The sequence below is a fragment of the Danio rerio genome, chromosome 3 (assembly GCF_052040795.2).
Source record: "Danio rerio strain M-AB ecotype USA chromosome 3, GRCz13ab, whole genome shotgun sequence".
NCBI classification, from domain to species: domain Eukaryota; kingdom Metazoa; phylum Chordata; class Actinopteri; order Cypriniformes; family Danionidae; genus Danio; species Danio rerio.
In genome coordinates, this window is record NC_141023.1 from 66,261,335 (window position 1) to 66,274,497 (window position 13,163).

Below are 13,163 nucleotides of genomic sequence, written 5' to 3' on the forward strand. Positions count from 1 at the left end.
CTTGCACTGTGCGTATGATAGGGCCCTAGAAAAAAAGCATCTTGATTTAAGAGTTGTCACATATTTGGACTAGAAACAAGACAATTTACACAAGAATTATTATTATAATTATTTTGCAATGTATAGATTATGTGTGCGAGTTATCAACAAATGTTAAAACAATAATGATTGAGCAGTTCTGGTGTTTCATTTCTGGTTCATGAATATTTTATTGTAAAAGATAGTGAAATGTAATTTATTGAGGGGGAAAAAAGAAAGAAACAAGCATGTGGATCACTTAAAGGAACACTTTTTTTTTGTAAATAAGCTCATTTAAATAATTTAGTGTAATCTATGGTCCTCTCCTGCACCATCCGCATACAGTGATCGCTGTGCTGCTCTAGAAGTAACAATGCTAGCAGAGCGCAAATGCAGAAGCGAACGTGCAGTCCATTAAGCAGTCTCTTTAAAAAGGACAGCTCTATATTATTACAACAATGTTGTGATGAGCAACATTGACCTGTCTTGACTATCCTGTAGTGATGGGTCATTCATGAACGATTCGTTCACTTTAAATGAATCTTCAATATGACTCGGGAACTACGAGTCCTCTCAGGGAGTGATTCGTTCATCCGCACATTTGTGCAGGTGGTATCCTTCATTTCAAGTCTTTTGAGTTGTTCATCGGAAAGGCAGAAGCCAATCATATGCGTTTAGAGCCGAAAAAAGAATTGAATTGAAAGGTGAACTAATTATCATGGCTCCTATTGGCTCAGACTGTGTACTTTGGTTAAGATTATATGTGGCTGTCAGTGAAACGTGAATGAACCCCTGACATTTGAAGACATGAAGAGGTGAGCTGAGCAAGGAGACAACTATACCTTCACAGACAAAAGAGCAGGTAAACATTGAATCATTATTTTCTCCTTATAGTCTTCTATTTTTGACTTATTTGTCGTGCGATCAACCGTTTGGGCTAGTTGTAAATGTGTTTGGAAGCAATTCGTAACATTTTAATAATATTTTGGCAAATTGAACTAAATGAACAAAATGACTCGAAAAAAGATTCGTTCATCTCGATGAACAAGACTCAAAGATCCAAGTCAGTAAAATGATTCGAACTTCCCATCACTACTATCCTGGCCGTCCATTTTGAAAAGACTGGTTAATCACGGCTGGTCCCGCTCTGATTGTAAGGCAAAGCGTGATTGGTTGAGAATGAGTGCTCAGCACCACATTGCTGGTATCTGATTGGTTTAAGTAGAAGGTGGGTGGAGTCCATCAATTTGTGGATTAGTGTTTGTCTTGACGTTAGAAGTGTTTCAAAGTCATGTTATCGGAAATTCGAATTTATTTAAGGGCCGCCTTGTACTGTACCGTACCGAACTGTACCGCTCAATGGAAACAAGACATTAGAAATAACATAAACGTTTGTGTACTGCAGAACTTGACACAAAGTAGGGCTGAACGGAAAAAATTGTAAAATAAACAGAAGTTTAAACTACTTTCAATGGATTTTACAAGATTAATAAATACGACAAGAGTTCTTCTTATTATAATTTTCCTGGTAATAAAACGTAGCCCAGAATGCTATTATGAAATATGTTGGATGCTTTATTGTGTGAGAAGACTTAAAGAAGGACTTATTAACATTTGACTGAAGCTATGAAGTGAGTAAAAACGTCATTATATGTGTTATTATTATTCTGGAGATTCACAGCTGATCACAGAGTAGACAAATCTGCATGACAATCTCATGTTCAAATTCATTAATCCCTACCGCAAAGTCTTCTCTTAAAGGAAAGTGTCTTTCAATGCTCCGGGCTGATCCAGAACTGCTTTCCTGCGACTCGACGCCTCCAGGATCTTCTTCCGTGGGCCCAGCTGAATGCGTATCCCTTTCAGATCCTCATCAGTGCACAGCATCAAAGCTTCTAGGTCCAAGTGTTCGCGGGTGAACACCGGCCCGAAGTCCAACAGCCCGATCGATGCCAAAAACGAATCCAAATGAGAGGTCTCCTCCTCCTCCTCATTCAAACCAATCTCCTCTTCATTCCAGGGCAGCTCTGCGTCTTCATCCAAACCTTCCAATCCTTCATCCACGGTTTCAAACAACTCCTGACGGATTAGGTACCCTAGGTCTTCTGTATTACCGATTGGGAGGTCTTCAGGATCCATAGCCATTTCCATTGAGAAATTGCGCCGAAAGACCATTTTCCCAAGACCTGGTCTTTCAAAAATAGACTTCCCCTTCCCGGCTCCTTCCTCATCCGAATTTCTATCACCATCATCATCATCCTGAAGTTCATCCTGCTCATTGAAGACGTCAACGAATTCGGGTTTTTCTTGCGAGCCACTATCCTGCTTGACGAAAATCACATTGCCGTCGCCTTGTTTGCTCACCGTGCCTTTGTCCTTCTTGCCAAATTTGCGCTGGAGGGTTCCTTTGATTGTAGATGTAATAGATCCGTTGGTGTCTGCAGCAATGAGTTTGGAGAATTGTTCACTGTTTTCACTGCTCAGAGTCCCGGTGCCGGAAAACGAACTTCCCTCGGAGACGGATCCGCCACGGTACATTTTATCCATCTTACTCTGATGCTTCTTCTTGACCCGTTCGCATTGCTTCACTCGGCGTTCTGCATCTTTGGTGGCCTGCTCCTTTAGACGGGCCACTCTTTTGGCGTTCTGGCCCGTCTGCTGGGCCGCAGAGTTGTCCAGAAAGCGAACGCAGTCCATGTGGTCTCGAGAGGCCGCCACGTCCATGGGCGTGTGGAAATCATTGTCCAGAGCGAAGAGATTGGCTCCGAAGTTCACCAAGAAGCTGAGGATCTGCATGTGTCCGTTTGCTGCGGCGTGATGCAGAGGCGTGTTGCCCCAGATGTCACTTTTGTTTGGATCCCCCCTACAAGACATAAATAACAATGAACATCAGTTTAATTAAGCGTTTCTCAATCCTAGTCCCAGTTGTCCCACTGTACACTCTCAGAAGTAAAGGGACAAAATCTATCACTGGGGTGGTACCTGAGGTGTTGCTAGACCCTACTTAAAATGCCAGTGCCCCATAAATGCTTTGAGTTACAGCTTACTTTACATGCAGGTGTATCTTAGAAGACCTTAGCATATCACTCCAGTTGTGTCTTTACACTGGATTGATCTTTGTTATTTATTTAGAATAACAATTGCATAATAATTATACTATTATTCATACATTCATTCAATCCATTTCATCCGCTTTTCCGGGAACGGGTTGCAGGGGAGAACCCCTGACCTCCCACCCCCAGACATTTCCTCCAGCTCCTCTGGGGGGATCCTGAGGTGTTCCCAGGCCAGCCAAGAGATTTAGTTCCTCCAGAGTGTCCTGGGTCTTCCTCCAGGCCTCCTCCCGGTGGAACATGCCTGGCACACCTCCCTAGGTAGGCGTCCAGGAGGCATCCGAAACAAATGCCTTAGCCACCTCAGCTGACTTCTCTCGATGTGGAGGAGCAGCGGCTCTACTCCGAGCTTCTCTTAGTTGACAGAGCTCCTCACCCTATCCATAAGAGTGCGCCCTGCCACCCTGCAAAGGAAACTCATTGCGGCTGCTTGTATCCAAGATCTTGTCCTTTCTGTAGTGAACCAAAGCTCGTGAGCATAGGTGAGCGTAGCAATGTAGATTGACCAGTAAATCGAGAGCTTTGCCTTTCGACTCAGCTCCTTCTTTACAACAACAGAACGGTACATCAACCGCATTACTGCTGCCACTGAATCGATTTGCCTGTCAATCTCACGCCCTATCCTTTCCTCACTCGTGATCAAAACCCCCAGATACTTAAACTCTTCCACCTGGGGTAAGGACTTTCCTCCAACCTGGAGATGGCAAACTACCTTTTTTCAGGTGGAGCACCATGTAATAATGCCAATACTTAATATTATCCTGTACAGCTCTTTATATAAAGGTAAACAATATATGGGGGTGGGTGGTTTAAAGGGGCATGTCCCATAGTAAAGCTTGTTGGAAAATAGGAATATTTTTTTATTATTATTTTTGTCTCTTTTTCTTTTAATCAAACAATTATTGTATTGGTCATGTAAGGGTCATATATTAACTGAACTTCTACTGTTGTGTGTGAGTGCTGTGCATACTAATTAGCATTTTTGCAGAAGTAGATAGATGCGGGTCCAAAATTAAATTCAGCTCTGCAGAAGCTTCCTGTCTGAAGAGAGGTGTTAAAACTGAACACAGAGCACAGAAAGTTGTATGCTTTTTTTGTTGTGCAGAGAATTCGTAGAAAAAGAGGAAGTATGTCTAGGGTGCAGCCAATGGAGGACTGAACAATGACTGACAAATGACGAATTTCATCAAACTCCACCTGTTAATATCAGCTGCCTATATAAGTTGAAGAAGTTGGGAAAAGAAGGTGGTTGCGCACCTCCTTAATGTAACTTTTGCATTGCATTGAGGATAGCAGAATTCTGTGAATCGAATTTGTATTCGTATACATTTGTATCCAATAAATTGTTGTATCCAATAAATTGTTACGATTTTTGACATTGAAGAAAAACCTCTCCTGACCTTTTTTCCTGAACATGCATGGAATCGATTGAGTATTCCAACAAGCTTTATGTCTAGCAACACCCCTGGGTGGCACCTTTTCAAATGATATATTTTTGTTCCTAACAGGTCCTTAAAGGTACATATTAATAGCTATACCTATTCCTTGTACCTCATAGTACCTTAAAGGTACACAAGTGAACCTTAAAAGTACAAAACTGTACCCTAAAGCTACTAATGTCCACCTGTGTACTACAAAAGTGTATCTTTTGAAAAGGTAGAGTAAAAATAAAAGCACAAGTAAAATAATCAAAGTGAAAACTAGATGACTTCACTTTTCCCATTGGCAGATTCTTTTGCATACTTCATTTTGACTTACTAAAATCACACAGTTTGAGCAGGGCTTCAGTCAATCTTATTAATCTGAGAGGGGTCTGGATGCAGACCTGGTGCTGTGCAATCTGAGCTGCATCCAATGCTTTTTAATACGCTCACCTAACTCTACCCGTCACCTCACTCCATTGAGTGCATTGTGTCTGACATTGCATCGCTGAGTGATGCAATCTCAGCTTGCATCATAAAGGCTGCGTCCAGATACTATTGACCAGTCTTGGGTTCAAACCAGTGTGGCAAAATGTCTGCCATAGTTAGCACTGATATGATGTTGTTTACAGCTGGTCATGAAGGATCATGTGCTGATTATCCAAAGGGCAGCACATTTCTGCCACAGGCACTGAGATTCCGTTCAATGAAAAAAGACAGGGCGGAGCTTTAAAGAGACAGGATGCGTCATAGACATTAAAGATGACCTATATTGCCACTTTTTACAAGATTTAAAATGCGTCTCTGTCATCTCTAGAGTGTGTAGTGGAGTTTCAGCTCAAAATAGCACACAGATAATGTTTTTAACTCTCTGAAACTGACCCTTTTAGACTTTTGATACTAATTGTGGCGTTTTGGTGGCTGTCACTTTAAATTCAAATGAGACTGTGCTCTTTTTCAGAAGAAGGCGGAGCTAAATGCCTGTGTGACAGCATAGTGGCAGATTTAAAAACAAGACTAACGTCCTATGCTAATGAGGGAGAGATGGCCACTAGTGGGCGGGGCTTTCCCCCTCTGATGACATCATACATCAGGAGAATGTCAGTCACCGTGTTTCTGCAGACTGTTTTTATCGAGTCGGATTATAAACAAATAAAATTAATTAATGTTTACCGTTAGAAGCTGGTTATATTCACACACCGCCAACATACAACTGTGTGTAAACCCCTTATAAAAGTGATTTTCACATAATAGCTGCCCTTTAAAAATGTTTATGAGCATAGTATGGCCACTTTAAGTCAAAATAAATCAAGTAATGGCTAAAGTAGCTACAAACTTTGACCAAAAAGCAAGCAGCAATTAAAATTCCACCCTCACACTATTGCACATTTCCCCATAATCCATATGACGGTTGAGATTATAACCAAGCAATGGTTTAATATGTAACTTGCAGTAAACTGAAAGTCCACAGGTGCATCCATAAAACCTTTGATTACAATTTCTTATCGCTCTAAAAGCATCTGTTCATTGGTTGGATGGATGAGGCAAATAAAACAAGCGAGACGAACAACCTTGTAGACTACATCTGAGTAACACTTAAAGGGTTTGTTCACTTGTTAAAAGCTTGTTTGATTCTCTGGTAACACTTTAGTTTAAGTAACAGTGCACAACATTGGATTATTACCTGCTTATTATTAAGACATCAACTGTTTTTAGCACTTATAAAGTATGATCTTATTTTACATCCTTAAGGCCTACCCAACACCCAAACCTAAACCCAACTGAGCCCCTAATAACTATTAATAAGCAGATAATTAATAGTTTATTGTGCTAAAAGTCTACGGTAATGGTTTATTAATAGTGTGAATTGTAAATTAAAGTGACTGACTTCTGTTTAATACAAAAGTAGATAGTTTGATAAATGTTGAATGCATATGCAAATGTATCTTTATCTCCTGCTTCTCTTTTTTAAAAATTTTCAAACAACAAGAAATAAACGTTGTCATCATTTTAGGAAGAGTAAATAGTGAGTAAATCCTTATTTATTTTGGTGAACTGTCCCTTTAAGGACGCTTCCGGACAGTTTTCCGGCCAACAGTGATCAGTGTGAGTGAAATCGGCCTCAATGGTGTGGAGAATAAATAAACTCTACCCCAAACTAACTCTGGATAAACTCTGTCAAAATGAAAAGGCCTATTGTTACACATTTGCATAAGCAATGTTGGCTGATTAAACTCTTGGCATCGGCTTACGAAACTTACAAGCAATGTTCATAGCAAATCATGCTAGAAGAAAAAAGTACACAGAGAGAAGATCTGACTATGCTAAATAAATAACATCCTATAAATAAAGCTTCATGATGATCAAAATTTCAGGGCAGAGCTTCAGCAACATGTTAGACCTTTATGTGCTTTGCTGTAACATGAGTGATGATTGATTTTGCCATATAAGCACAAGTAAATACATTGTAAAGGGAAAGTTCACACAAAACGTGTTCCAAACATGTTCATGTTGAACAAAAATAAAGATATAATGAAGTATGTCAGCCATTGACATCCATAGAATGTTTTCTTCCTACTGTGAATGTGAAATTCTGGTTATTATTCAGTATATTATCTTGTTTTGTGTTCATCAGAAGAAAGAAACGGAGTAAATTGTGAGCAAAGGTTCATTTCTGAGTGAACATTCCCTTTAATTGTGGTTAAAAAGTGTCTTTAAAGTGTCATTTTTAAATTGCATTGACATTATATTGTCTTTCATGGCATGCTATTAAGTGTCACTTTTAATTGCAATATTCACTACAAGTGCACATTCAACTGCACATTCAGTTTGCTTAAGCAAATTAGTTTTTTTTTACTCTAACGACCACACTATTGTAAAGTGCTTGCGTATCAAGTCATTACGGTTTGTGTAAAGTAAAAAAGGAATTGTTATGTAACATGAATATCAATGGATTTTAGCGATTTGTAAGACGCACAAAGCAAGGTAAACCATTATACATTTTTCCCTAAACAATTTAACCTAAAATGTAATGTGCAGATTCAATTAAACCCCTGATTGTTGATGCATTAAAAGTTCAAACAGTTATTTAGAGCGTGTTTTTGAACCTATAGAATTAATCTGCTGTGGTAATTCTACAGTTGCTACGGTACACAAAAACTAAACTAATATAAACAAATCACTCAATACTGTAGTTTTCTACAGTTGCTATGGTAACACACACGAACTACAGTAATATAAACAAATCACTCAATACTGTAGTTTTCTACAGTTGCTATGGTAACACACACGAACTACAGTAATATAAACAAATCACTCAATACTGTAGTTTTCTACAGTTGCTATGGTAACACACACGAACTACAGTAATATAAACAAATCACTCAATACTGTAGTTTTCTACAGTTGCTATGGTAACACACACGAACTACAGTAATATAAACAAATCACTCAATACTGTAGTTTTCTACAGTTGCTATGGTAACACACACGAACTACAGTAATATAAACAAATCACTCAATACTGTAGTTTTCTACAGTTGCTATGGTAACACACACGAACTACAGTAATATAAACAAATCACTCAATACTGTAGTTTTCTACAGTTGCTATGGTAACACACACGAACTACAGTAATATAAACAAATCACTCAATATTGTAGTTTTCTACAGTTGCTATGGTAACACACGAACTACAGTAATATAAACAAATCACTCAATACTGTAGTTTTCTACAGTTGCTATGGTAACACACACGAACTACAGTAATATAAACAAATCACTCAATACTGTAGTTTTCTACAGTTGCTATGGTAACACACACGAACTACAGTAATATAAACAAATCACTCAATACTGTAGTTTTCTACAGTTGCTATGGTAACACACACGAACTACAGTAATATAAACAAATCACTCAATATTGTAGTTTTCTACAGTTGCTATGGTAACACACACGAACTACAGTAATATAAACAAATCACCCAATACTGTAGTTTTCTACAGTTGCTATGGTAACACACACGAACTACAGTAATATAAACAAATCACTCAATACTGTAGTTTTCTACAGTTGCTATGGTAACACACACGAACTACAGTAATATAAACAAATCACTCAATACTGTAGTTTTCTACAGTTGCTATGGTAACACACACGAACTACAATAATATAAACAAATCACTCAATACTGTAGTTTTCTACAGTTGCTATGGTAACATACACGAACTACAGTAATATAAACAAATCACTCAATACTGTAGTTTTCTACAGTTGCTATGGTAACACACATGAACTACAGTAATATAAACAAATCACTCAATACTGTAGTTTTCTACAGTTGCTATGGTAACACACACGAACTACAGTAATATAAACAAATCACTCAATACTGTAGTTTTCTACAGTTGCTATGGTAACACACACGAACTACAGTAATATAAACAAATCACTCAATACTGTAGTTTTCTACAGTTGCTATGGTAACACACACGAACTACAGTAATATAAACAAATCACTCAATACTGTAGTTTTCTACAGTTGCTATGGTAACACACACGAACTACAGTAATATAAACAAATCACTCAATACTGTAGTTTTCTACAGTTGCTATGGTAACACACACGAACTACAGTAATATAAACAAATCACCCAATACTGTAGTTTTCTACAGTTGCTATGGTAACACACACGAACTACAGTAATATAAACAAATCACCCAATACTGTAGTTTTCTACAGTTGCTATGGTAACACACACAAACTACAGTAATATAAACAAATTACCCAATACTGTAGTTTTCTACAGTTGCTATGGTAACACACACGAACTACAGTAATATAAACAAATCACTCAATACCGTAGTTTTCTACAGTTGCTATGGTAACACACACGAACTACAGTAATATAAACAAATCACTCAATACTGTAGTTTTCTACAGTTGCTATGGTAACACACACGAACTACAGTAATATAAACAAATCACTCAATACTGTAGTTTTCTACAGTTGCTATGGTAACACACACGAACTACAGTAATATAAACAAATCACTCAATACTGTAGTTTTCTACAGTTGCTATGGTAACACACAAACTACAGTAATATAAACAAATCACTCAATACTGTAGTTTTCTACAGTTGCTATGGTAACACACGAACTACAGTAATATAAACAAATCACTCAATACTGTAGTTTTCTACAGTTGCTATGGTAACACAAGAACTACAGTAATATAAACAAATCACTCAATATTGTAGTTTTCTAAGTTGCTACGGTAACACAAGAACTACAGTAATATAAACAAATCACTCAATATTGTAGTTTTCTAAGTTGCTACGGTAACACAAGAACTATACTAATATATTTAAATCACTCAATATTGTAGTTTTCTACAACTACAGGGTGTATTCTACTACACTGTAAAAACAAAAACTGTAATTTTACGATTTATTTCCTGCAGCTAGGCTGCCGGAAAAAAAAACGTAAAATAACAACTGTGTAATTACAGAAATTTACCGTTTAATAATGGACGTTAAATTACTGAAATTTCCTTAAAATTAAAATTTCTGGTAATTTTTTGTAATTCAACCTCTGTTATTTTACAGTAACTTTCTGTAATTTAACGGCCGTTATTTAACATTTTTTTTCCCCCGGCACCCCAGCTGCCGGAAATAAACCATAAAATTATGGATTTTTATTACAGTGTACAATACACCACAGCTTACTGTAGTAAAAACTGAAGTCTCCTACAGTATTTATTAGTTTATCAGTTCCATAGAGTTAATGCTGATGCATATTGTAAACACTATAATATAAACAGTACAATGTAATGCAATGTTTCCATATTTTGTGATTCGCAAGGGTTTTTCATTTATTTACAGTGGTGAATTGCATGTTGACCTCTGCTCTGTCGACTTTTAATGTTGGAAATTCAACTATATAGTTTAATAAATTAACATTTTAGTTGACTGAAATAATGTATAAGAAATAATATATGAGAAATAAGTGTGTACAATAACAGAAAATAGATTTGTATCATAATTTACAACACCAACCCAGACAATACATCACTTTTAACTATTAAAAATGTTTCTTAAAAGTCACTTTTTCATACTTCTGAAGGATAAACGTTGTCATAAGAAAGATCAAGGTCTCATAATGCAATTCAAAAGCATAAGGAAACAGAGAAAAGCTAAAACATGAATCACAAAAATATGGAAAACTACACTGTGATATATTATGGTTTCAGAACACTATTTAAATGACTACAGTATTTGTGTGAGCTCACCCTCTGCTACAGACGAGCTGGAGGGCTTCGATGTGTCCATGATAGGCCGCCCAGAGAGTGGGTGTCATGCCGTCCTCATCCGGGGTGTTCAGGTCTTTTCTGGTGGCCTCTTTCAAAAGATCCAAATACCCGTCAATGGCTGCTTTGTGGTACCGTGACATGGCTGTAATCGCTGCTTCTCTTCTCCAGCGGGTAAAGCTGTGTGAGGTGAACAATTACAGGACCATCATTGCGGACATCTCCTGCTCTCTCTCTCTCTCTATGTGTGTGTCCCGAGGGAGGAGAAACTCAGCTCACACTGAAGGGACACGACAGCAATATCGGTGTCGTAAACTAAAGTCCAGAGTGAGCTGTAATCACTCACCAGTGCTATAGTTTACACTAATTATTTTGTTTTCTTTTTCAAATGTTTCCCAAATGATGTTGAACAGATTCAGGAATTTTTCACAGTATTTCCTATAATATTTTTTCCTCTGGAGAAAGTCTTATAGGTTTTATTTCGGCTAGATTAAAAGCAATTCTTAATGTTTTTAAACCATTTTAAGGTCAATATTATTAGCCGCCTTAAGCTATATTTGTTTTGGATTGTCTATTCAGAACAAACCACTGTTATACAATGACTTGCCTAATTACCCTAACTTTACCCTAATTACCCTAGTTAAGCCTCAAATGTCACTTAAAGCTCAATAGTGTCTTGAAGAATATCTAGTCTAATGTGCTGTTATCATGACAATGATAAAGGAAATCAGCAAATATATACGAGTTATTATGCTTAGAAAGGTGTTGACGAAAATCTTCTTTCCACTAAACAGAAGAATTGGGAAAAAATAGACAGTAGGGCTAATAATTCTGACTTCAAAAGTAGCCTATATGAGCTTACCAACCCTGCTGAAAAAAAAACATCTTTGGCTGGTTGGCTGGTTTTGGCTGGTTGACCAGCCTGGTTTTAGAGGGGTTTTGCCCATTTCCAGGCTGGAAAATGACCAGCTAAATCCAGCTAAAACCAGCTTGACCAGGCTGGTTAAAGCTGTACATAGCTAGTAAGCTATTTTTAGCTGATTATCCAGCCTGAAAATGGCCAAAACCCCTCTAAATTCAGGCTAGTCAACCAGCTAAATTTAGCTTTTTTTTCAGTAGTGAAATCAACAGGGTTGGTTTGATTTCAAGTGTACTTTATTAACATGATGCCTCGCCACAAAACTAGCAGTGTAAGCTCCCTGCTGAAAAATCCAGCTTAAACCAGCCTAGGCTGGTTGGCTGGTTTTAGCTGGTTGACCAGGCTGGTTTTAGAGGGGTTTTGGCCATTTCCAGGCTGGTTTCCAGCCATTTCCAGCCTGGTCTTAGCTGGTCCGGCTGGAAAATGACTGGCCAAATCCAGCTAAAACCAGCTTGACCAGCCTGGTTTACGCTGGATATAGCTGGTTTTGGCTGGACTCCCAGCTTGGCTAGGCTGGTCAAGCTGGTTTTAGCTGGTCATCTCCCAGCCTGACCAGCTAAGACCAGGCTGGAAATGGCTGGAAACCAGCCTGGAGGTGGCCAAAACCCCTCTAAAACCAGCCTGGTCGACCAGCTAAAACCAGCCAACCAGCCTAGGCTGGTTTAAGCTGGATTTTTTAGCAGGGCTATAACCAAATAAATATGTTTAGTTTTGATTTACTTTAATAACATTAACAGATTAATTGTTCATGCAATGTGAGCTAACCAAATCCGTATGGTTAGTTGTGTGTAATGTAATATTCACCGATGAATTGTTCACCACAAAACTAGCACTGTGAGCTAACCAAATAATATTAGATTTCAAGTGTATACTTTGTACATTCACAGATGAATTTTACCACAAAACTAGCCGTGTGAGCTAACCAAATCAACACAATTAGACTTACTTTATTCTGAGTTGTTCACCTCAAAACTAGCTATGTGAGCTAATCAAATCAACATGGTTAGTTTTGATTTACTTTAATTACATTCACAGATGAATTGCTCACCACAGAACTAGCAATGTGAGCAAACCAAATCACTTTTAGTTTTGATTTCAAGTGTACTTAAGTCACAGATTAATTGTTCATCACAAAACTAGCATTTTGAGCTAACCAACTAGTCTTGGTTTTATGTGTACTTTAATAACATTCACGGATTATTTGTTCACCACAGAACTAGCAATGTGAGCTAACTGAATCAATGGTTTTGACTTCATGTGTAGGCCTACTTTATAATGTACACAGGTGAATTGTTTACCACAAAGCTAGCAATGTGAGATAACCATATCAACATGTTTAGTTCTGACTTTAATGTGTAGATTTTAAGACGGTAATTTTTG

General features: G+C 37.8%; 1 protein-coding gene and 1 long non-coding RNA gene across 3 annotated transcripts in view; one reads left to right on the forward strand and one right to left on the reverse strand.

Moving 5' to 3' along the window:
* Positions 1-184: 184 nt before the first annotated feature.
* The window catches only part of anks4b (ankyrin repeat and sterile alpha motif domain containing 4B), a 31,897-nt gene continuing 18,918 nt past the window's right edge, over positions 185-13,163 (reverse strand). The window contains 2 exon segments of one of the 2 annotated variants that reach the window (NM_001002188.1): positions 185-2,881; positions 10,847-11,089. In NM_001002188.1, coding sequence (NP_001002188.1) covers positions 1,774-2,881; positions 10,847-11,007 — 1,269 coding nt within the window. In that variant the 5' untranslated portion in view covers positions 11,008-11,089 and the 3' untranslated portion in view covers positions 185-1,773. 2 annotated transcript variants of the gene reach the window in all.
* Positions 4,021-11,043, forward strand: LOC147846136 (uncharacterized). Its single transcript, XR_015941978.1, has 2 exons — positions 4,021-8,547; positions 9,825-11,043. It is a non-coding gene; the product is annotated as an uncharacterized LOC147846136 (long non-coding RNA).